The sequence below is a fragment of the Apiotrichum porosum genome (assembly GCF_003942205.1).
Source record: "Apiotrichum porosum strain DSM 27194 chromosome Unknown scaffold_4, whole genome shotgun sequence".
In the NCBI taxonomy this organism is placed as follows: Eukaryota; Fungi; Basidiomycota; class Tremellomycetes; order Trichosporonales; family Trichosporonaceae; genus Apiotrichum; species Apiotrichum porosum.
Window position 1 is genome coordinate 1176114 of NW_021167111.1, and position 24192 is coordinate 1200305.

Consider the following 24192-nt stretch of genomic DNA (forward strand, 5'->3'; position numbering starts at 1 on the left):
CATTGCCCATTGCCCACTCAACGCACACGCTCTCAAATGTGGCCGGCTGAGCCAAAAAAAAAGGAAAAAAGAAAAAAAAAGCCGACCTCTGCCGAGGGGCGGTTCACGATGAGACTAGGGCAAGATGCGTCACAGGTCGCATCACATCTTGAAGAACAGTTCTCACTCACTGACAAAGGCGACGATGCCGCCGCCGCCCGTGTTTTGCTTGTTCGGGTCGGAAGAGCTTGTGTTGTGGGGAGCTCATCACCGGCTCCTCCCCTAGTTCCCGCCACAATAGTGGCGCCGCCTCGTTGAGCCCTCCGATATCGATTGTGCGCGTAATAGTGACGGGTCACAACGGCCTTTTTGCCAGCCCTTGGTGATCTCCACACCGTCTGCGCACTCCACGCACATTCTTTTGAATGCTTCCTTCTTTCCTTTGGCTCAGGGCAGGCTGCCCTTCTTGGCGTCGTAGCAACCTCTACACAGACAGTACGGCCAGGCAAACTGCAGGTCGTCCTTCTCAGGTCTACCGCAAGTCAGGCACGTCGCCCACACAGTTCGACTTTTGGGAGCTTGGCCGGGATACTGTTGGCGCATGGCTTGCAGATCCCGTCGTCGTAGCAGAAGGCGACGCCCTTGGTATGCGTCGTGTTTGTGCGGCCGGGGCGAGAGCACTCGACAGGCGTGACCGGCTTTAATGTCGAGCCCTGAGGACGACGATAGCCTCCGCCCTTGGCTATGTCGTCACGGTACTCCTGGCGGAGCCGCTCCTCGGCAGCGAAGAAGGCCCGGTCTTCCTCCGAGTCGGTATCGGTGTCGGTGGGAACCATTTCCGCCGACTTGGAGTTTGTTTGGATCTTCAAATGGTCAATGTCACCAGCTTTACGGGCAGCGAGGTAACATCGCCAACACATCTGACACCAAACGCGCCACGCGGTGGTGCTACCTTGCCGGATGACGGTTGGCCTTGGTGCGCAACACCTAACGCAGCGGATTGCGTCTGGGTCGTTGGGAGGGGCGTCATCGGGCAGGGGATCGGGGACCAGAGGCTCGGCAAGGAGGTTGTTGATGTAACGGAAGTGGTAACACCTTCCGCACAGACCCCAGTTCCACACGAAACGGGCTTTGACGCGATGACATTTGCGACACGCTCGGTCGCGCGTGTCACCGGGAATGGATGTGGGTCGTACAGTCGTGGTTTTAGCACCGGGGGCACATGCCACGCTTGTACTCCCCACATTCGACACACCAGCGAACCTCTGCCTGAGAGGTGGCGAGCAGGAGGCCACGGCGGTTCGCCTTGCGGTAGCAGTCCCAGCACCTTGCGTGGCGGCGCACAAAAGGGCGTTCGTCCCCATCCTTGCCACAATCCATACAGAGCGAGCCGGGCACTCTGTCGCAGTGTGCCCAGCGCCGGTATGTCAGTCAGAGAGTCTCAGCCACATGTATGTCCACGAACCTTGGGCTGGCCACTGTACGAGCCGGCTGGTCCCGCTCGACGTGTCCATTGATCGGACTGGCATTCCTCGCACCAGAAGTCGGTCAGGGTGCCGAAGCGCTCGGTCGCAGAGCTGTCCTGTTAGCATTCCACTAATCGATCCACACGGGTGGGATTTGTCAACAAACGTCACATGTTGATGGCGTACCGCTTTGACAGATTATGTACGTGTGCCTGACCGGATTTGATGGATTTCGCTGTATGTATGCACATTTGTTTCCAAATTGCCACACTCGCGCGGGTGCAGGGCATGGGCGGGTGGAGCGATAGGCTGGGCGGTTGTAAGCATGAGAGGGAAGACTGGGAGGGAAGACATATGGTACATGCTATATATACTGTCGCGCCCACGCCTCGTCGGGGTCAAAATCGGTAGATCGGGTGGCGAGGCCTGTCCTGCGCTTCCCGTGTGGCCCATTGCTGCCCGGGTGCTTCCTGCCGCGTCGTTTGGGACTAGCAACTCCAGCTTTATCACTGCAGTCACCTCGCCCACAGTGCCGAAGGTAATCGACCATTGTCCACAGGCTGCAAACAAGCGCCAGAGCAGCTGAAGGGACATGTATGGGACTGCAACCCCGTCCACCAGATGACCGCCCACGGCCACTTGTCTGGATGTTTGCTTTTGCGCGTGGCCACCGTTGCATTTTGAAGCCACGATCTATTTACCTTGCCGGTGCGCACTGTCGGCGCAGGTGATTTCCAAGCGAAGACAAACGGAAGGAACGTCCGCTGCGAGGTGCCCTGTGGGTGAGAGCTAGATCATTGACAACTCTAATGACAAAATGGACGCTTTGCAGCCGTCTCCAGCCTTCGCAGCCTCCATTTCCTCCAATCCCCCCAACTTCCTAGACTAATTTCGCGTTTTCCCTAATTCCCAGGACTAGAGGCAATGTTGGCATGCCGACTAAACCTTGTCGATTATATCATGGATGGGTGTGCGCATGGCACATGATGAGTGTGGCGCTATGTTGCCGATCTCAAACCTGGTCTGTCCCGAAAGAGAGAGGGCTGGTTGTGCTTGTAACAGCCTGTGCCAGCCCATGACCTTGTCGTCTGCATACGGCTGTCAAAATTGCAGCGACCGACGCAAAGCTCCAAGCCATGGACACCGCTAGCGATCTCACAGACTTCGACCCCACCCGGTCCTCTCTCTCGGTCGCCGACGAGGTCTCCGATCCCGTAGAGGCCGCGGACCCTATCTCCTTCGACTTTTCAAGACCTGTCGCCACGGACACGTCGAGTGATGGCATCTACCGCATTCCCCGCCAAACTATGTGGTACTGTGGTCGGGCGTTGACACCTGTAGTCGAAGGAATGGCGGGAATGGAAACAGACTCAACGCTGTGGTAGGAGACCAAATGTAACGACGCTTGCTTGTAACACATACCCAGGGCGGTATGATGCCAGTGGTGTCATTTCGGGGTTACGCAGAGCAGTGCAGATTGATGCGCGAATGTCAGCATGGCATCGGCCCAAAATACATCACGAAGGCGGCGGCACATGGTCGGCGCCGGAACAGTGTCAAACGCAGTAGCTGTGTGCGATTAGGAGCAGTCACACGCATGCCCCGCGCTGGTCGTTTGGAGGTCAGAGGTCGGTGAGGGGGTCTCGTAGAGATATTCGTCAAAATTACCGCTTGCCTCATCAGGCGGCTCAAGAGTTAGAGGAGCCATGTCGGCAGACTCGAGATCGTAGCATGGTGGCTGTTGTTGTCAGCGAAAGGAATCGAAGAGCAGCCGCCAATTTCCGGTTACGTAATAGTAGGTGGGATGAACAAAACCACGCGATCATTTGCCTCCGTCTTCTCGTCCTTCATTAGCCTCCGTCCGGCTTCACCCACTTCGACATTTCCGTGCAACTCAAAGAACAGAACAACGACGACCTACTGTCAACACACCACACACTCACCACCATGCCTATTCTCAGGCGCTCCACCAAGCTCCTCGACCGGGCGTGCAACGGCGCCGTCCTCCCCATCCCCAAGACCTTTACCGGCAACAACGTCCCCTTCTCGCTGAAGAAGACGCGCCGCACTTGGCGTCCCAATGTTCGCCGCATCGACCTGCCAGTCAGCGTCCTCGGCAATGCCGTGAGGCAGGTCCTCAGCGACGAGCAGGAGGGCCTCACTGCCCCCGGTACCCGCGAGTACCGCTACCCGGCACTTAAGAGCGTCAAGATGACCAACCGTGACGTTCGCAGTCTGTCCAAGGCTGGTGGTGTCGAGGGTATGCTGGTGAGTGGAGGCAACGGTGTCGCACGAGGCGATACCGTACAGCGCAAACAAGCAAAGGTGCTCTGGGAAACGAATGCTGATGCTCTGTCCTTCCTATCGCGCGCGCGCACGAACACGCACGCACACGCACACACCTCTGCCGTTTCAACACTGTCCTCTCACATTCCTAACAACACATTGATTCCCTTCGTCCCCCTCCAGCTCTCTCGCCCGCCCACGCACTTTACCTCCTTTGGCCGCTCGCTCCGCCACCAGCTGTTTGAGGAGCTGCACATGCTGAGGCAGGACATTGCCGCCGGTGCGAACGAGGAGACCTTTGAGCTGGAAGCCCCCGAGGCGTCGTCCCACCCGGCCATCAACGCGCCGCGCAAGTAGAAAGAGAAGGGCAACCCCAGAGCATAGCATATTTTTGACATGATGTACACCGATCCGATTTAGAGAGGGAAGGGGGGGAGGGACTAACTCTCACCCCGTTTTTCGACTCGCGAACTTCATCAAGCTGGGGCCATACAACGGGCAGCCAGCCATTCCGAGTCCTAAACCAATACGTTGCCTCTGTCCCATTCATTTACGACATATTCTCTCACATTGCTCACTACATCACCACACACACAGCTAATTACAGAATGACTACCACTCGGCTCAGACCTGCTCGACATGCTCCGTGTCCTGCTTGGCATCCAGGTCGGTGTCGTGGATGAGCTCGGCCGGGAACGGCGGGATACCGTCGGGAGGGTACACAGCCCTCTGGCGGAACTGGGTGTACTTTGTCTTGCCGCCCCAGAGCATGTCCATGCACTCGATGGGCACGCCTTTGGTCTCTGGGATGAGGAAATACGTGAAAATGAAGGTAATGGCGTTGATGGCGGCGTAGAACAAAAACATGCCCCATCCCCAAGAGTTCTTGATGGGCAGCGAGCTCATGGTGACGGCAAACGAGGCCAGCCAGTGGTGGAACGAGGCATAGGCACCAGTGATGGAACGGAGGGAGATTGGGAACATTTCCGACGTCACAATCCACGGCAGGCCGTTGCCGCCAAAGCCCCAGCACATTGAAAAGAGCATGATGATGAAGATGGCCGCCTTTCCACCCGCCGCAGACGACGAGGAAATGGGGAGGAGCGCGCCCGTGGCGTCCTTGGCGCCTGGAGCGGCGACCTTGACGTAGACGGCGAGGTAGATGAGGGTGAGGCAGCACATACCGGAACTGAGCAGCCACGGCTGGCGACGGCCGGCACGGTCAATGATGAACAGGTAGAACGTAATGGCGCCAAGGGCCTTGAAAAGACCGTAAATGCCAGTGTAAAGCGCAGTGTCGGTGATTCCGACCGAGGCGAAGATCTGAGGGGCTGTGGTGTGTAAGTAGGGGCGTCGCGGGGCATTTGTCACAATAAAACACACAATACTGCCACTGTCAGCGCCTTGTCAATTCTCGTGTCACTTACATAGTTGAGCGAGAGAGCACCGCTAAAGCACATGAACTCGAAGATGAAGAAGATCAGGTTGACGCGGTGGAGCATGGAAGGGCGGCTGAGCTCGCGGGCGGCGCCACGCAGGTATCCCCACATGCCCGGGACATTTCCTGCCACACGTGCCTCTTCCTCCATGATGGCGCGGACCATGCCCACTTCCTCGAGCATGTATGTGTGGTCGGCAGGAAGCCCACGGATGTAGCTAAGGTTGGCCATGGCCTCGTCGTCACGGCCCTTGCGCAGGAGCCATGGGGGCGACTCTTTCATGAAGAGCGTGCCAATGGCAAAAAGTCCCGACGGGATCAGCTGAACGGCCATGGGGATACGCCACGCAGACGGAGACGTGGCAGGCAAGGTCTTTGTGATGCCATAGTTGATCCAGAAGCCAGTGAGAGCACCAATCTGGTACGCAATGTCGAAGAATCCGGTGAGTTGGCCGCGGATCGGGGGAGGAGCCATCTCTGCGATAAAGGTGGGGATGACGGCAGTGAGGCAGCCAACACCCAAGCCGGTGATGACACGCCCCGCGTACATCAGGGCAAGGTTACCGGGGGTCGCAGTCATAATGGCGGCACCAGCGATGAAGATGGCCGAGGCACCCTGGAGAGGCTTGACGCGGCCATAGTGCTCCATGAACGGCCAGGCAATGAGGGATCCAATGGCCGCGCCGGCGAGGAAGACCGACGTGAGGTTGGACGTGGTCTGCGTGATCCAGGCCGCCGAATGCTGTGTGAACCCAAAGTCGCGCTGGAAACCCGGGCGCGCAATGGTCGTGCCCAGGAAGGCATTGTCGTAGCCAAAGCTAAAAGATCAAGTTAGTGGTTGTGGCGCGCCACTCGTTTCGCTTCTGCTGCTTACGTGAGGGCACCAGCCGCTGGGTCCGTTAGTCGAGCATTCACATCGACATGGCTAAGACTCACCGCAGATGAGGGACAGGGCATAGATGCGGCGGTTGTACACTGCCTTGGGTGTGGGGCGATCCTCGACGATCTTGAAGCCGCCCATTGTTGAAAAGTGATGACAAGGAGAGGGTCTGAGTCTGGGGACTAGACGCACACAGCTACAGACTATTTATGTTATCGGGCCAGTGGTGACCACTGGCGCCCATCTCTTGGCAATGAAGCCCACCGTCGCCAGACAACGCCACACGCATCGACTCCGGATGTCACTTCCCGGGGCCACAGACGGGTTATGCCTCCAACCCTCATGGGGCGCCACGGGTCAACGGCCTCTGCAAATCATGATGCCCGCAGCTGCGTGCTCCGTGCGGGGTTGGTCATGGGGAGGCGGAGGCATGTTACAGACCGTGGTGCTCAGTTGGGATGTCTTGGCAAGCGCGGTTGGTTGACTGTTGCGGTCAAGGATATGGGGTGTAATTTGTCTTGGCAGTCAGGTGGCTCAGGTGGATGACCGAGATTTGAGTGGATTTGATGGAGCCGGTGGGTGGAACCGGGGCAGTGTCGGTCCGCGGATAATCCGGAGTCAGATTGTGAGCGATACCCTCAAGATATCGTCGTCCTTGCAACTCTGCTTTCTTCGCTGGAATCTAGACGTGAACGCAAACATGCCATTGCAGAGAACATGGACATGCACAGAATCTGTCGTCGTTCTTGGCAAAGCGCAGCCCAAACGCCAATTCGTGACAGGAACATAGTAGATCCACGCAACCGATGTGTTATCCACGCGAGAACGGTGCATATCACACCGCACGTAGCTGGCGGCGTCTTGGCGTTGGGATGAGGGGGATGTCTCGAGAACAGGAATTCGATGTTGCGGTCTTATAAAGGAAATGTGGCCGCCAAACGGGTCCGAAGATGGCCGCCGCGCGGTGTCTCTGTTGGTGCTTCTGCGGCCATTTCTGGCGCCTCGTCGAACGCCATCTGCACAGTCCGGGCGTGGCACTGTCGTAAAGTATACCGGGCTGGTACAGGTGTTCCAACCGGTGTCTGCTTGGGTCAGAGGATGAGGTACTGAAGATTGCGTTGACCAGAGTCAGGTGGCATGCTGCGGAGACTGAATCAGCTGCACGGGCCGATCAAATCCAGACAATGTGCTGCGCCAGCGGCAGCCAGTCCCGCTGCGGTGGTGGCAAGGGTGTTGCTGATACCGAGGTGGTGGCGAAGTCTTTGGGAGTCTGGCAGCCCAAGGCTCTCGTGTGAGTTTTCTTCCCCCTTCCCTTCGGTTCGTTGGCACCCCCAGCCTCCATGAAAGCCTGGGAATGGCCTTTATCGCACGTTGCCGCGATTCACATGCGGAGACAAGAGCACGGTTTTTGCAAACGCCAAAGCCACACCCAAGAAGACACCATGTGCAACCCCAATGCTGCGTTTGTCAGCCCCGACAGGGCCGCAGCAGCCGTGATCCCCCCGGCATGGCCACAAAATTCTGTCATCTTTGGCTCAGATTAGCATTGCCATTAAATACAACAGAGATTCCGACGATCCGTGTGGGCACGTCCTATCTTTGGGTCTGTCGTCCTGACCTTTGGGGTTGGTCAATCATGCCCACTTGGCTTTATGTTGTTCACACGCCTGTTTGGTGCAAGGTCCAAAACACTTGTAATACATGATTCTATTGGCTTTATTCGCTACAGCATGAGGCGAAGCAGAGTGTCTCTCTTAGTACTACACAACCAAAGCAACAACGACCGCAGCACTGACCAGGCCGACACTGGCGCGGACAGATGCACCGCTACCGTACGAGTGGTACGGCACGTACCCGCTGCCACGGTAGCCCGAGCCGCTACCGCGGTTTCCACTTGAGCTGGAGCTGCCACCACCCCGGCTCCCGCCACCGAAGGAAGCGTGCCCGTGCGTGGGGTCATCGAGGTCTGTATCGGGGACAGTGGACAGAATGTGGACAGCCGTGAGGGAAGACTCGAGTGAGATGTCGGCGGTTGTTATTGTGTACGTGGTATTCAATAGGGAAACGTAAGAGGTCGAGTCTGTGGCCCAGACGATGATATCGCCGTGGGCCAGTCGCTGGCATGTGAGAGGGTCGAGAAGATCTGCAACGACATGTCAGGCGTGTGTCTCTGGACGCGGGTGGCATCTACTCACATAATCCAAAACATCGCCGTCAAACTCGCCCGCCGGCGCGAAGAGAGTGGCGCCGGTAACGAGCACATGTAACGAGCCACAACCCTCAGCCGACTCAGTCGCAGTGGTGAGGGCTGCGCCGAAAGATGTGGCATTGTGGTCGTCCAAGATGGGGAGGAGGTGGCCGAGGGCTACGGTCACGTCCGCACATGCGTCTGCTGGGGCGGGTGCGGCGGTGACCTGGGTGACGAGAGCGAGTAGAGTAAACAGCATGAGAGGAAGAGTCGTGTGCAAGTTGTGTTGTTGTGAACAGCTGCGCCATCCGCAGCGACCTCTTATATGCAACACTCCCAACCTCCATGCAGCATAGGCGGTAGGATGACACTTTGCACAGGATTGATTCAGTTACGGCCGTATCGATGGTATCGATATCAGGTCAGCCGAGCTTGCCGATCGATCCTCGGCTGCGGATCAACTGCGTGTCGCCGTTGGCCAGTTGCAAGCTGGGCTGTGCGACCGCCTTACTCGTCTGGCTTGGCATCAGTGGCAGCATGCCAGTTGAGCGTGCCTCTCGATACACCGCCGACACCCATACAGCATATGATTTGTTGACATGTTAACGGTTCCAGGCACAAATCCACCTTTGCGACCGTGGTATCGACGTCACACAGCTGTGCAAGCTTGAACACGAACGACAATAGTTGGGTGCCAAGAGCGTGTCTCCTGTCTCTTGACAGCTTTTATGTGCGCGTCCTTTTATGAGGTATGGGTAATGGACGCTGGTAACCAAGCGGTGAGAGATTGCGCGATTTATACAAAACGGTATGTCACGTCGATCCTCCATCAGCAGTGCTGTTCAGCCAACCTAGCGGCGAGAGCGTAAGAAAAGTGATAAATGCACAAGATTAATACAATATGACAACGGGCAATCAGGCTGTGCGCCTGCGAGAGTGGGGTTTGTTCTACAATCACAACTGACTTGAGTCACACCTCGCTACCACCCAAACGACGGCCTCCTGCCGCCGTCCACACTCCTCCTCCCTCCCCACGGCCCACCGCGCTGCTCCCGGCCGCGCTCAATCACTGGCGCCGTGTTGCCCTCGCTGTCCCGCAACTCGACGCCAGCACGCCCGAGCCATGTAGCCCACTGGCGCATCATGCCCGAGTCGCCGCTCTCAGCTGCAAACCGTCCCAGTGCGGGGGCCACCCATGTGAACCCCTCCACGGAGACCGTCTTGATACGCGACTTGCGTGCACACAGGGCGGCGAGGAAGTGGTTTCCATTCGGAGCAGGTGGTCCGCCCGACTCTGTTGGAGATGGGGTGGCCGGGTGGGGAGACATTTCGGCGCCGGCAACCACCCGCGGCCAGCGCGGGACGGTGATTGCCTCGAGAGGGTGGTGGGGGTTCGCAAGCGCCGTAGCGAGGTGTGGACTGTCATTCAGGAGCGAGTGTGGCAGCGACAGGTGAAGGTGCACGAGAGCCGGGTGCAACGCCAAGGTGTCAGGTGGCGGGAGCAGGTCGCTACGTGGCCAGTCGTTTGCCGAGACGTACGTGAGCGACAGGATTTTAGGCCCATGGGCAACTTGGAGAGCACGGGGCCCACCACGCTCCGGGTCGTCGTCGAACGCTGACAACGACGTCTCGTACGGCGAAGTCACTAGGCGCACCAAGCTCGGGAGGTCTGCACGTGTGAGGGCGGCGAGGAGGGGACCGGCGCGCCCGCCAACGAGGTACAGAGTGTGAAGCCTTGGGAGCTCGAGGTCTCGACGTGGTGGCGGAGGGTTGTCGAGACTGAGTGCGTCCAGGTCGAGCTCGTTGGGCGGTGTTGTAGGCACCGACCCGACCCACACCAGGCCAAGGATTTCGAGCGCCTTGGCCGCACGCAGCACCTTTATGGCGTCCTCCTCAGATCCGGCACCGGGGCCCAAGTGCACGCCCTCGAGCGCCTTGAGTCTACGCATACATGGTGCCACGCGGAGGTCATCGAGCCGCACACCATGTGGTGGGAGGCGAAGGTGGGTCACGCTCGGGCTCAGCTCGAGAAGCGCCGACAGAGCCCGGGACATTGAAATGGCGTCTGCGCCATAGTACCCGCCTGGTCCAATGTGGCTGAGGTCCAGCACCGTGAGCCAACGTCCGGGGTAAGAGTGTGGGTGGAGACATAGGTCGGACCACTTGCGGTCGCCGGCCTCGACAGCGTGAGCCAGTGCGACAACGTTGTCGGGAGTAATGTGTGGCTCGGCATAGAGATACTTTGTCACTAAAAGCTGAGCTCGAGTCAGCGCGTGCAGCTAGCTAGCGTGGTCACGTCAAGAGGTAGGCGCTCGGACCTAGGACCCCGCGCGCTCCACACCCACGTTCTAACACTCACTTTCCACGCTCGACACACATGCAGGAGTGTGCGGGCAGTACGCATCACGCTCTCACGGGCAGCAGCCTCTCCATGACGAGCGCGAGCCCTTGCTTTGCCTGCATACATGTCCCAGTCCGGGGTCGGAGCGTTGACCGGGGCACCAGTCTTGGCGTCCCGCCTGATTCTCGGCGGCGCCGTGGGCGGTAAAGCCAGCGCGTGTCGAATGATGCGACGGATAATCTCGGGAGGGAGGGTGGGGACATTGACAGATGGTGGCGAGAGGCGTGCTGTCAACGCCCAGCTGCGGTCAAACGACGCGCGAGGACTAAAGCTCATCATACCGCCAGGGCTGAACGCGACGACAGCTGGGCTGCGTGGGCTGCGCGACAGCGGCGACATGGACGGCGGCGTGGACGGCCATGCGTCCCATGCAGTCGTCATCGTGAGGGACGGTGACAGTGGGGAGTGACAGTGGGTGGAGTGATGGAGAGATGAGAGATGGGCAGAAAGCAATGAATGATGGGAAACGTGCATGTGATGCGATGGTGTGTCCGGGTGGCGTCAGTGACCCTCGCGGCCGACAACAACAAATTCAGAAAACCGAAATGCGGCCGTGGCAACGGGCCAACCTGCTCTAACGGTCTTCCCATACACACACACACTCGTCCTCTATCAAGATGCATCGCTTATGGCACATGCTTCTGTGCTTTTGTCCTCCCTTTCGTCTTCCATGTCCCTCTCTGCTGCTCCTTCTCCGGCCGAGCGGCCCGATCGACCGACCGGACCGGACGATGGGGGCTCTGGCCTCAATGTCCGATGCAGCGGGAACCCTATATGGCCTAAGCCACAGCCTACAACGACGAGCGGACCTCGAAAGCACTCTGCGAGTACTTGGTCTGCTCGGCGGCGGCCTTGTCCACAAACCAGTACACGTTGCCGGGGCTGTGGTTGTCAGCAGGGGGAGAGACATGTGTCATGGTAATGTCGAGCGCGCTGTGAACTCCACACGTCTCACGCCCATAGAAGCTTCACGTGACCGAGGCGCAGCAGTTTACGGCGCTTGGCGCACATTGCGGTCTGGGTGACTCACTTGGGGCGGACGCGCGAGCAGGGGAGGCCAAGCTCGGGCTGGTCGAGAATCTGGGCCAGCATCTCCTGCTTACCAGCGCCGGTCGCGACAAAGGCGATGTGGGAGGCCTTGTCGAGGACGGGGTAGCTGTGGTTGTGTGAGCACCGTGCAGCGAGGCAGTGGACATATCATCTCCCACTTACGTGAGGGTGACACGCCTGGGAGGGGGCTTGGGCGAGTCGAGAATCTTGGCGACAGTGACGCTCTTCTCGTCAAGGAGCGGGTGGCCCGGGAAGAGCGAGCAGGTGTGGCCGTCGGGACCCATGCCGAGCAGGATGAGGTCAAACGACGGGGTATCGGTGGTCTTGAAGACCTCCGCAATCTGCTTGGCATAGTCGTCGGCGATCTCCTGGGCCTCCTCGGCGCTGCCAGCGGCATCAGCAGGCTGGACGAGGGGGTCGGTCACCGTCCACGAGCGGAAGAGCTTTGCGTTGAGGGGGTGGACCTGCTCGGGCTTGATAGGGACGTGGGCAAGGAAGGCCTTGGCACAGGCGGCATAGTTGCTCTCGGCGTTGTCGAGGGGAACAATACGCTCGTCGGCGAAGAAGACGGCCCACTTGTCCCACTGGATACCGTCGACCTTGGCAAGAGGGACGAGGTTGTTGGGAAGCGAGCCGCCGGAAAGCGCGACGGTAAACTGGCCGTGCTTGGCAATGGCAGCGGTCTGGGCTGCGAGGATAAAGTCGGCCAGCGACTGCTGGAGCTGGGGGACCGAGTCAAAGGCGTAGAGGATGGGAGCGGACATGGTGTTGACGGCAATGGAGAGAAGCGGCAGTTGCGGCAATGGCTGTTTGGGGTGACAAGAGATTGTCGTTGGGGGTGACGTCAAAATGGCTGACGGGTGTTCAACAGCGCGCCTACGGACGAGCACGCCTAGAACACGTCCTCGCCGTCCTCGCCGTCGCCGGGCCCCACGGCCGTATCCGTGTGCGCCACCTGTGCATATATGCATGTGCAACGCGGAGTGCGAGCATTGAAACGATAGGACGGACGTGGGGCCGAAGGGAGAACGGGGGGGGGGGGGGGACGTGCCGACAAGAGCCAGTCGACGTGCGTGAACGATGATGGCGAGGAGGGCCCGGCCCCACCAGGATTAGCCGCACACGCCAGGGGGATCAATCGCATATGTAAAAAAGTACGCAGCTCATACACGTCCAGCAGTCACTTGCAGACGTCATGGTGTCGGGCTGGGAGTGGAGCTCCAGAAACAGCGTGTTGGTGTGCAGGAACAGCACAAGGTTTGGGCCCATAGGGGCCCGTCAACGTGTCAGTAGTTACTGGTGGGCTCCTCGGAAATGTGCCACCGGAGAGAATGGAAAAAACAACAACAGAGGGAGCTGGGCAGCGGCCGAACGCCGAACGCTGATGACGACGGGCATTGTGGCCTTGTGGGAGTGTGGGACTGTGCATTTGAGTGACTCCTGATCCCTGGTGCACGGAGCATGTATGTATCTGCATGCCATTGGGGGCCTTTGCTTGGCTGCGTAGGCGCTGTGTGGTGTCGTGAGTGGGGGGGGGGAGATTGTGACAGCAGAGAGTGACGTGCGGCGGCGGCGGCGGAACGGTCGGCCCACTCATACCAAAAGGTGCATCATGTGGAGACACGCGTTCTATCGCGGCCATATGCTCCTCTTTCACTAGTCTCACCCACCCATCTCGACATCTCTCTCGTTTATCGTCACGACCAGTACACACTCTCTTAACGGCCCTCCTCTCCCCTACTCCATAACTTGGCATTCATCATTTCATACATACGCCCAACACACACACACACAAACACACCGACACACGTCACACACGCGGCGACACCGCAACCAAGTGCCTAACCATCCGGCACAGGTCCAAGCGACACCACGACCACCAACACCGTTCGACGTTCTCCACTCGTCGCCGCCATGAGTACTGGCTCGGCGTCGACCTCCTCCCGCGCACAGCGTCCACCATCCATCGTGTCCACGCGCTTCAACAACCATTCACGCGGGCACTCGAGCGATGAACCAAGGTAAGCCCTCACGGTCGTGTGCCAAGACAAACCCCCGAGAGGGTTCGCCGCCGCCCAAGACACACAGACACATAACATGCTCGTGGGACCACTAGTGCTGACGACCGCGTAGCCAGCCGCCGTCGCCCATGACCTACTTTCCCAACCCATCAACGTTCACCAACGACCCACAGGCCAGCTTTACGCCGTCTATCCAAACGTCGCCGTCCATTTCATCCGCGCGTCTCGCTGGCTCCATTTCGCGTTCGTCGTTTGGTGGCTCGTCCGACTCGGACCAGGATAACACAGCACGTACACCCCGTGTTCCCGGCAACGAGCTGCAGATTCAGCAACAGCAGCAGTTCTACTATCCTACCCCGTCGGCACAACACGCGTCTTACCGCGCCGACTCGACCCCAGTGGCTACGTCGGCTTCCCACTCTGGCCCGGGCGCGTCGCCGCGCGGTAGCAGCTCGCGCCGCTCGGCTTCCGTGGCCACACAGCGCTCGACCTATGGCGCAACAGGCCACCTTCCCGCTCCGGTGGGGACGACCAACACCCCAGACGCCCTGGGCCTCGTGAGCGGTCCTGGAACAACGGGACTGGGCCTCCAGACCTCGCCCAACATTGACCCGCGCCGCATTGCCAGCACCACGGGTATCGTCATTCCAGGACCTTCCTCTTCGGTGCGGCGGCGCGGTGTGGACGACCCACCATACTCTGCTGGATCACACCATGCCTACTCGCAGAGCCAGCCGGTGACCGCTTCGGGCACACCCCGCTACCGCCGCGACCAGGACAACCACACCCCTGGCGCGGGGAGCTTTTCAGTCATGGGCGGCAGCCTGCACTCGCACATGAGCAGTGGGCAGCGGGGCAGCCAACGGCACAGTGGCAATGGTCACCGACGCGGTATCAGCGTCACGAGCACGCTGGCGCCTGTGAGCCAGTCGGTACCTCCATCGTCGCCGACGGGATCAGTGTATCGCCGTCTCAAGCACACGGCGTCACAGATTGGCTTTACCCGGCCGGCAACCTACGACGACCAGAGCGAATACAACTATGACGACGGCGAGGACGACGGCAAGCGCGCCAACGGTACACGCGTGTGGTACTCGTCGTACGTGACGATTGACTGGCTGCACGACGCCATCAAGGAAAGCTCGCGCATCCGTCGCCTGCGTGCAATGTCGCGCCGCTCCCTTCGTGGGGCACTCCTCAACTCTTGGGACCGTACCCAAGGTTGGGTCATTGCCACCATTGTCGGCATCCTCACTGCCGTCGTTGCGTTTTTGATCATTCGCACCGAGATGGCCGTTTTCGACATGAAGGAAGGTTACTGCACCTCGTCGTGGGGTACCGCCAAGCGCTTCTGCTGCGCACCTCGAAGTGGCCATGGCCACCCGGACCCTTCGCCTGGTGACGAGGAAGACTGTGGCGACTGGCTCGAGTGGGGTCAGTTCTTTGGCGGTAACAATACCGACCCCGAGTCGTCCATCTTTTCGGAACCCGAGTTCTGTTCGTACTTTACCATTGCCGTCACCCTCGCCTGCACGGCGTCGGCCCTCACATACTACCTTTCTTCATCGGCTGCGCACTTTACTTCCAAGGACTCAGCTTTCCTGGGTCCAGCACCAGACGTTAAGAAGTCACCTCTCGCCTCTCCTGTTATCAAGCTCCCCTCTGAGCGCCAGCCGCTTCTCGAGGTGGAGGAGAACGGTAGCGACTTTGAACCTGTCGCTGAACCCCCGCGTCCCGTCATTTACATGGCAGCAGGCTCGGGTATTCCCGAGATTAAGACGATTCTCTCTGGATTTGTGATTCACGGATACCTCGGCATGTCGACGTTGCTCGTCAAGTCGTTTGGTCTCGCGCTCTCGGTCGGCTCTGGCCTGTCCCTCGGCAAGGAAGGTCCCTTTGTGCACATTGCCTCGTGTATCGCCAACATTGTTTCGCGCGCGTTCGCCAAGTACGAGACCAACGAGGGCAAGAAGCGCGAGATCCTTTCTGCGGCATGTGCTGCCGGCGTGGCCGTCTCTTTTGGCGCTCCCATCGGCGGCGTGCTTTTCTCTCTCGAGGAAGTGTCGTACTACTTCCCGCCAAAGGTCATGTGGCGCTCGTTCTGGTGCGCTGCTGTGGCAGCCATTACGCTCAAGGCCCTCAACCCATACGGCAACGGCTCAATCGTCTTATTCGCCGTCACGTATACAAAGGAGTACCACTACTGGGAGTTTGGCGTCTTCATCCTTCTCGGTGTTTTTGGTGGCCTGTACGGTGCACTTTTCTCCCGTCTCAACATTATCTGGAGTCGCGAAGTGCGCAAGGGCACCTGGCTCGCACGCCACCCCATCACCGAGGTCGCCCTTGTCACTGCCATCACGACGATTGTGTCGTTTATGAACCCGTACACCCGCCTTGGCGGTACCGAGCTCGTCGCCAAGCTCTTTGCCGAGTGCACGGTCGACACCACGTCGTCTCTTTGCGTGGACCGCACGCTTTCCATTGGACCCATCATTTCCGCTGTTGGTGGAGCGCTCATCATCAAGGCCACCCTCACCATCATTACATTTGGCGTCGTCCTCCCGGCCGGTATCTTCATTCCATCCCTCGTCATCGGCGCGTGCTTTGGCCGTATCGTCGGTGTTCTGCTCGAATACGCAGAGTACCACCACCCGTCTCTCCCCATCTTTGACGTTTGCCGTACCCAGGCGTGTGTGGTTCCGGGCATTTATGCCATGGTCGGAGCCGCCGCCACGCTGGCAGGCGTGACGCGCACCACTGTCTCTCTCGCCGTTATCATGTTTGAGCTGACGGGTACCCTCAACTATGTGGCGCCCGTCATGCTTGCTGTGCTCGTTGCCAAGACTGTCGCCGACTCGCTCGAGAAGCGCGGTATCTACGAACTGGTCATTGAACTCAAGAAACTCCCCTACCTCTCCAACAAGGAAGAGTATCTCTGGGGCGGAAGGCTCGTCAGCGAGGTGGTGAGTGCTTTGGGTCGCACCCGCTCCGATTAACCCCGAGTAACTGCTGACTTCCTCACGCAGATGGACAGGGACGCGCCCATTCTGCGTGCCGACAAACCCCACACCGTGCGCGAGCTCACCGGCCGGCTCCTCGAGCTCGTACGCCTCGGCTACGCCGACGCCGGTATGCCCGTTCTCGTCAAGGAAGCGGCTGTGGACAAGGATGGCCGTCCGTACCCTGTTCTCCGCATCTTGGGATTCCTGGGTATCAACGAGCTCGAACACGCCCTCACCGCCCTCGCCGACGAGCCCGATGCCGTCATGAACCTCATCCCGGACGAGCTGGGCATGCACTCTAGTCGACTGAGCATCTTTTCGTTTAGCGAGAGTCACGAGGGAAGGCATAACCCTTACGACTTGAGCCAGTACATTGACCGGGTGAGTGACCAACGAGTGCTGTGACGTCAGTGCACAAGATCTCGCCACCGCGGTAGGCTGGTGTGGCGTGCACCGGTGGGTGGGGCGAGAGAAGACACATGGTGTGGTGGCTGTGGTGATCACCGTTTTCATTACCTCACCACGCCATGGTATGGCGGTGCTGCGTGTGTTGGAAGGATTTGGGGAACGTCACAGAAGACAGAAGAAAGGAGAGGAGACATCATTGCTGACACCGTATCCAGGCGCCGATCACCGTCCAAGTCCAGTCCCCACTGGAGCTGGTGCAGGAAATGTTCGTCAAGCTTGGCGCACGTCAGATCCTCGTCACCGACTCGCGCGGCACGTACCGCGGTGCAGTGTACAAGAAGCAGTGGATCGCATTCCTCGACGAGCTCGAGCACGCTCACCTCGAGGCATGAGTGTCCGGTGTAGTGTCGTGGGTTCTGTGGGAACAAAGGGTCCACCCCGCGGGACCCCATACCGTCGACTTTTGTTGCCACACCTTGACCTCTGGCCTCGGGGGGGGAGGGGCAGCAGGAGAGGATGCCCAGGTGAAGGAGGGACTGGGGTTGCGGTGGCAGAGTTGCCTTGCCGCCATTGTCATTGTCATTGTCTAGCCACGTATTCAAAGGGGTGGCGCGGGGCATGTCGTCAGCCTATTATTTGCATGAACCATCCATTTTGCCCATTTTGAATGAAACCGTTTGGCCGGTGCGCGGGGAGAGGCGCTTCCGAACCCATGACTGCCCCGAAAGCCTCGAGCAAGCCATGATCAACCGGGCGGGGGCGGGGTGGTCTGCCGGTCGTGCCGGGCGCGCACGCTGTCGACTGGCCGTGACTGGTAGGCGACGTCCCAGGGGATAATGTGACGGGGAGGACCTGCGATGCGATGCGATGCGATGCGGTACCGGGCCGTTACCTGTTTGTTTTCCCAGCACCCATTTTGGTGGCAGCATCAGAGTACCAGAGCGAGATCCGGCAGAACGAGGCGCGGCCGCATGCAATGGCCCGTTTTTGCATGTTTGCATGTTTGCATGCCCCCCCCCCCCCCCCCCCCCCCCTGGCCCCCTGGCGGTGCTGCCCGCCTGGGTTGCCGCCGGCACGTCATGGACCAGGGAGGACGAGTGGACAATTGGAGGGGCCTTGGGGTCAGCTTGGAGCCAGCTTGGAGCGTGACGTACAAAATGCATCCACGACGACTGCAGATTGAGGCACAGTCACAAACACCCCCACAGGCCACAGGCCACAAAGGCCACAACACTCGTTTTTTTTGTCTGAATTGCTGCGGAACCCCCCATGTCTGTCCCCCCAACACAGTCGGACGATGGAGCGCAAGTGCTTCTGCTGCTGATCCTGGCTATGGCTAGGGGAGCGCTGTGATGGGCGCTGGGAGGCGTCCCCCGGGTGATCTCCTCATGAGGGATGGCGAGGGAGTGGCGCGCAGTGGCTTCCGGGTGGGTGCTTTCGGCCAAGAAGAGCGGGGGCATGCATCTCAACGGGGGGTCAGCGCGTCAGAAGAGCAGCGCGTCAGAAGAGCAGCGCGATAGAAGCAGAGGCAGAGAGGTGGCGAGGAGACGAAGACATTCTCTGTAGTCAATAGCCAATAGCCGTTTCTCGTGCAGTCATATGCATGTGTTATCTTGCCATCTTGGTTTTGCTGCCTCTCCGTTGTTGATGTGCGGTCCAGAGAAACCAGTAGAGACATTAGACTTTGAATTCTAACCTCGCGTTACGGGAATCTGCAGAGCTAAGAGCACCGCGGCGGCCGCCTAACGCCTACGTCTGCTGCGCGGCGATCGACAAAGAGGGCAACGGACGAGTTTGCCACCCAACGAGGACCTCACACACACCACACCAGACACACCACACAGACGGCAAGTGTTTGTCGCTCACCGCCCGCCGCCCAGATCACAACCACACACTCTGCCATCGCCATTGCTTCCTTCTCTTGTCCTCCTCTCCTCACCATCCCCGTACATCCCCTCACACCCACCACATCGTCTGCGCGGCCAGACCCTGCGATACCCCCGCATCACGCTCCACCACCACTCGCCACTCTCTCAGCTCTCTCAGTGTGCAGTGTGCTCCCGCCGCGCGCCGCGTCGTATTCCGCCGCGGTTCCCCTGCCCGTCCGGTACCTACCCAGTCCGCCGGCTCTAACGACCCCTCCCCTCCCCGTGTTCACTGTCAACGCTCTACCCACCCTCTGTGCACAAAACATTCCTGCTGCACCTCGTACACTCGTTGTCGATACATTCATTCTCCCCACGTCAACACCCGACGATTACGAACCCCCCGAGTCTGCGCCCGCTCGTACCACCCAGGCCCTACCCACGCCAGACACACGCGCCCTCCTCGCTTGACCGGCTCGACTAGACCCGCACACCTTGCCCCAACCCCAACGACCAGAACATCCAACGTCTATAACTTTGTGCGGGCGTCAGTTTGCCCCATCTGTCCCCCCACCCCTTCTCTCCCGGCCCATTCGTACATGCGCCGCTGAGACCCAATGGCCACCGTCGCCGCTCGCCCCCCAGGCCGTCTCGCCGCGAGCGTCGCGACAGAACGCGAGCGCGGTTCTCGTACCAGCACGAGTTCCACACCCACGGCCGATGCGTCTCCCGACGCAGCTCACGATGCCGCCGTCAGCGCTACCAATGCCGCACGCGAGTCTCTCGCAGTGGCACACCGTAACGCCGCCAGCGCGCTCATCTCGTCGGACGCGCTCCCAACCCTCTTCCCTACTCCCATTGCCAACCTGGTCACGGCGCTTGCTACGTCTGCGCGCATGTCGTTGCGCGTGACGGCGTTCTTTATCGAGGCCATCCTCGAGACGTCGGAATATGGCACGCGCATGAGTCTGGGTTACACGCGCCGGATCCTCATTACGGCCATCTCATCGGCGCGCCGCGTGTATCTCGCGTCCAACGCGGCGCTGGACGGTGACCTGCTGGGGGCCATTGGCTTCCTCGACAAGGCGACGGGCTCGACCGATGCCTTTCTCAACGTCCTCGACCGCTGGACAAACCTAGGCATTTATGTCATCCACCACTCTTTTACCCTTGCAGAGCTGTTCGCCATGAGCGGGTTTTACCTCACGGCCAACACTGTGTCCGGCGCAAGCTTTGCCGCCAACGAGAGTGTCACACTCTTTGACTCTCTGTTTGGTTCCAACGAGAGTTCTCGCGCCCTTGCCTCGATCATCACCCTCGTCCGCAAAGAGTTGCTCGAGGACGAACGCTTCTCGGCTGCCGATCAGGGCAAGGTCGCGAGCCTGACCGCCCTCACCAAGGCCCTCACTGCGTTTGCATGCCTCCAGAGCGCAACTTGGTCGCGCTCGAGCCAACGTCTGAAGATGAGAGTGTAAGTGCCACCACACAATGCGGACCCGATGCTGATCCCCCCCAGGTTGTACGATTGTACTATCACCGTCAGCAACGAAGACCTGTTCGCCGCCAACCAGGACTCGCTTCCGTCAGAGATCCCAGAGATTATGGAGAGCGATCAGGGCACCATTTCCCGTTGTGACGTGCCTTCCATCTCAGTAGCGGACACGGACCTCGACGGCGACGTCACCATGACACCCGCGTCCGCGGTCACCTCGCCTGCCCGCCCGAGCCGTTCACTGTCGACACGCTCTATGCGGTCACTCGGCACGGCTGCGTCAGCCCCAGACTTGGCGTTGCTATGGCAGCTCGAGGACCTTGTTGGCGAGTCGGGCGACGACAACCTCGACGCCGCAGAGGCTACTCCCGACGGCCGTCGGCAGCGACTCCTCAAGCGTGTCCGCGGCGACATGTACGAGATCACAGACGAGCTGAGCGAGAGCACCATCGTCACCCAAACGCTCGAGCGTGTGGGATCCACGGTGCCAATACGAGAGCGCATTTCCCAGCCTCAGCAAGACGTGCTTGTCGAGGACGTTGAGGAGCCCGATGACACTGTCGTTCCTCCTCCTCCCCCGACGGTCGCCTCGTCACCCATTTGCTCGCAAAAGCCTCTGCCTCCACCTCCGCCAACAACCGCTACGTCCGTGTCCGAGGCCGACGACGAGACGGACTGGATCGAGGTGGATCAGCTGCTCGATGACGATGACGCGGGCAGCAGCGTGGTCCCATCAGCACCGAACGGGCGTGTCGCTGCTGTTGCCGCCGAGCCACCAAACACGGAGCGGATCCAGCTTGTGCTTCGTACAATGACCAACAAGCTCCTTCAGCGCAAGCGCACCGTTCGGAGGGTCCAGAACGCTGGTCTTGGAATCAGCATGACCCGTCTATCTCGGTCGCCGTCGCCATCTTCGCCGCCAGAGCGTTCCCAGCGTAGTAGCCGCAGTACCACACCGGTCTTTTCGCAGGCCTCTGCAAGCCACGACCGCCCCGATGTCCGCAATATTGAGTGGAACACGCCGCCTCCTACACCGGCCAACACATCGCCGACCAAGGGCAAGGGCCGTCAGCAGCGCCGTCCCACGCCCGCGCGCCGTGAGACAGATGGAGGAGCCACGGGCATGACCTCTGGGATGGGCTCTGCGATCCGTTCTGCTTTCCGATCGGCCAGTGGCAAATCCACCCCGCGCGAGACGTTCCCTGGCGAAGGTGCTGCCGAGTCGTCGTCGTCAGTATCGTCGCCACCTCCTGCACCGCCACCAAAGCTGTCGCCAGTCCGCCCCCCTCCATCCAACCCGTACGCTCCGATGCGTACTGTCAAAGAGTCTATCCGTACGCGCTCCAACAGGGTACACGCCCAGAGCTCTCAGATCTTTTCGCCGCGCGCGGAGGCTGCCGCCGACCTGTTCCCGCACGAGGGTCTCATCAAGAACATTTACCGCTTTATGCGGTACTCGTCTGCGGCGTACGGCCAGAACTTTTTGCGCATCCTCGGCTTGGGTAACGCAGAGTTCAACTTCCCCTCGACTGGACGACACCACGCCAACTCTTGGGCGTTTGCCCAGCACACCAACATTCCCATCGACGCACTACTTCTCTCGTCGTACACTGCGTCGCCGACGTTTGCGCAGGACAAGCCGCCCGCGCTCGTTCACTATGTGGCCGTCGAGCACGACCTCAAGGCCATTGTGCTCACGTGTCGCGGTACCCTCGGTCTGTCGGATGTGCTCGTCGACCTCACTTGTGACTACCGCCACATCGAGGTTGAGGGTGCCGACCCTACCGGAGACTACTTTGTCCACTCGGGCATGTATGAGAGCGCTCTCCAGCTCACCGAGCAGTGCAGCACTGTCCACCAGACCCTCGTGGATGCACTCAACCAGTACCCGACATACGGTCTGGTGCTGTGTGGTCACTCGCTCGGAGGTGGTGTCGCCGCCCTCTTGGCGCTCACCTGCTCGGTCAAGGCCGGCCACTTTTTGCAGCAGAATGCAGCCCGCGAGCGTCCCATCTCGCACCCAGGCATCTCGACGCCGTTCGTCACGTCGTTCTCATCTGGTCTCCCACCTGGACGTCCTATCCACTGCTACGCGTATGGCGTCCCCGCTGTCGCCTCGATCGACCTCGCGCGCCACGTCGAGGGCCTCATCACGTCCGTCGTCCAAAACTCGGACGTGGTCCCCACCCTCTCCCTCGGCGTGCTTCGCGACCTCAAGAACATTGCAGTTACGCTGTTCGAAGAGGCCGGCGTCGCCGAGGAGATTGTCGGCCGTGTCATTGGGCTCAACAAGCGCAAGTTTCCATTCCAGGAAGAGGCGGCGGCCCAGGGCGCCGTCATGCCCAGCGACGGCCAGATGCTCTCGGACTGGATGATGAGTCTCATCAAGACGATGCGCGCAGACATGGACAACGACAAGCTGTATCCGCCGGGCACCGTGTACATTATGGTAAGCTCAATGTATGAGACTTGAAGCTGACATTTCTTCAGGAATACTTTGACGTGTACCAAACGACCAACCTCGTCGTCGATGCCGAACAAGGTGCCGCCACACAGACCAAGCACGCCCAGCGCGTCATTTTGCGCCAGTGCGAGTCGGTCCAGGAACGTTTCCGCGAACCCCTCTTCTCAAAGACAATGCTCAACGACCACCTCCCATCACACTATGAGCGCTCGACGCATCTCCTGTACGAGGGCCTCGGGCAGGGGCTCTTGTAGGCTGTATATGTGCGCGACCGCGTCCTCTGCTCCTGCCGCCAGCCTGTCGTTGTATACCGCAGAAAACGTTGCCACCAAAACGTTATTGAGCCGCGCTACCACCGCCGCCACCACCACCCCGCATCTCGCTCGTGCGTGCATGCTGTACCCACCAACTCCTTTTTTTTCGAGCTCTCGCATTCACGCGCCTGGAACCTAGTTTAATCCATATGCATGCAGTGACGTCTGAAGAGGAGCAACTGTGCGACAACGATTCCATGTGCACTGACCAGGCTATACGGGACAGGCCCGTGACGCAACCGCGCGCGCATGCGCAGCCGCGTCGTGCCTCCCGCCGGTGTGGTCCTAGAAACGAAGAATAAAAAACACGGCCGTCACGCTAACCAACACTGCTAGACGCGACGCGTGTCGACATTACTTGCTTACCGTCAGCAACAGCAACAACACTGGCACCGGCACCGGGAAGACATGTGCCCGGTGGCCGATGGGGTGCCCGCCGTGCCCGCCGACGCGGCGACCGAGAGGGCCGGGTTGGCCAAAGCGCCCAAACAATGGGTCGGCGCCACGCACGCCCATGATACGCGCGCAGCGCCTGCGCGCCAGCGCGCCAGGCGGCGCCACAAACTCCCCACAGCAAGCACTGGTCGCCGTAAGAAGGTCGTGGAACGTCGGCCTCCGGTTATGCAGTGTAGCGTGGACCCCTTGTTGACGTGTGTGGAGAGGGCAATGGGTTCTGGGGTGGAGAGGTGGTGGATGGCAGTGGCAGCTTGGGGTCGCCGTGGGGATGGATGCCTTGGCAATTGGGCAAAATGGTCTGTCCTGGTCCTCGAGGCTTCGTCCTCGTCGACCACGACGGCACGAGACGATGCAGATGTTCAGAACGCAATGTAGCAGACCATACTGTATGCCATGGATAGTACTGGCCTCCCTTTCTGGCTGCTGCCGCGCTAGAAGCCGGCCCCTTCGTGGCTCATACCTCGAGCCACAGTGCCACCGCC

At 59.9% G+C, this 24192-nt stretch overlaps 8 protein-coding genes across 8 annotated transcripts; 3 read left to right on the forward strand and 5 right to left on the reverse strand.

The window, feature by feature from the left end:
* Window positions 1–521: 521 nt before the first annotated feature.
* EHS24_007175 (uncharacterized protein) lies at window positions 522–1009 on the reverse strand (the record flags this gene model as incomplete). Its single annotated transcript, XM_028622549.1, has 2 exons — window positions 522–842; window positions 905–1009. 2 exons carry the CDS (start codon window positions 1007–1009, stop codon window positions 522–524), a joined length of 426 nt encoding a protein of 141 aa, XP_028477441.1.
* Window positions 1010–3392: 2383 nt separating this feature from the next.
* Window positions 3393–4088, forward strand: EHS24_007176 (uncharacterized protein; the record flags this gene model as incomplete). Its single annotated transcript, XM_028622550.1, has 2 exons — window positions 3393–3713; window positions 3915–4088. 2 exons carry the CDS (start codon window positions 3393–3395, stop codon window positions 4086–4088), a joined length of 495 nt encoding a protein of 164 aa, XP_028477442.1.
* A 267-nt stretch (window positions 4089–4355) lies between these two features.
* Window positions 4356–6190, reverse strand: EHS24_007177 (uncharacterized protein; the record flags this gene model as incomplete). Its single annotated transcript, XM_028622551.1, has 5 exons — window positions 4356–5062; window positions 5103–5118; window positions 5159–5987; window positions 6044–6059; window positions 6106–6190. 5 exons carry the CDS (start codon window positions 6188–6190, stop codon window positions 4356–4358), a joined length of 1653 nt encoding a protein of 550 aa, XP_028477443.1.
* A 1613-nt stretch (window positions 6191–7803) lies between these two features.
* EHS24_007178 (uncharacterized protein) lies at window positions 7804–8496 on the reverse strand (the record flags this gene model as incomplete). Its single annotated transcript, XM_028622552.1, has 3 exons — window positions 7804–7809; window positions 7846–8166; window positions 8245–8496. The coding sequence occupies 3 exons, from the start codon at window positions 8494–8496 to the stop codon at window positions 7804–7806; spliced, it is 579 nt and encodes a 192-aa protein (XP_028477444.1).
* Window positions 8497–9217: 721 nt separating this feature from the next.
* EHS24_007179 (uncharacterized protein) lies at window positions 9218–11019 on the reverse strand (the record flags this gene model as incomplete). Its single annotated transcript, XM_028622553.1, has 2 exons — window positions 9218–10492; window positions 10597–11019. 2 exons carry the CDS (start codon window positions 11017–11019, stop codon window positions 9218–9220), a joined length of 1698 nt encoding a protein of 565 aa, XP_028477445.1.
* Window positions 11020–11429: 410 nt separating this feature from the next.
* On the reverse strand, window positions 11430–12452 carry SOL1_2 (suppressor of los1-1; the record flags this gene model as incomplete). The annotated part of the gene is made up of 3 exons (XM_028622554.1): window positions 11430–11571; window positions 11669–11794; window positions 11851–12452. 3 exons carry the CDS (start codon window positions 12450–12452, stop codon window positions 11430–11432), a joined length of 870 nt encoding a protein of 289 aa, XP_028477446.1.
* A 1150-nt stretch (window positions 12453–13602) lies between these two features.
* EHS24_007181 (uncharacterized protein) lies at window positions 13603–17511 on the forward strand (the record flags this gene model as incomplete). The annotated part of the gene is made up of 4 exons (XM_028622555.1): window positions 13603–13709; window positions 13822–16672; window positions 16736–17092; window positions 17335–17511. 4 exons carry the CDS (start codon window positions 13603–13605, stop codon window positions 17509–17511), a joined length of 3492 nt encoding a protein of 1163 aa, XP_028477447.1.
* A 2090-nt stretch (window positions 17512–19601) lies between these two features.
* EHS24_007182 (uncharacterized protein) lies at window positions 19602–23194 on the forward strand (the record flags this gene model as incomplete). The annotated part of the gene is made up of 3 exons (XM_028622556.1): window positions 19602–20455; window positions 20501–22925; window positions 22967–23194. The coding sequence occupies 3 exons, from the start codon at window positions 19602–19604 to the stop codon at window positions 23192–23194; spliced, it is 3507 nt and encodes a 1168-aa protein (XP_028477448.1).
* Window positions 23195–24192: the final 998 nt, after the last annotated feature.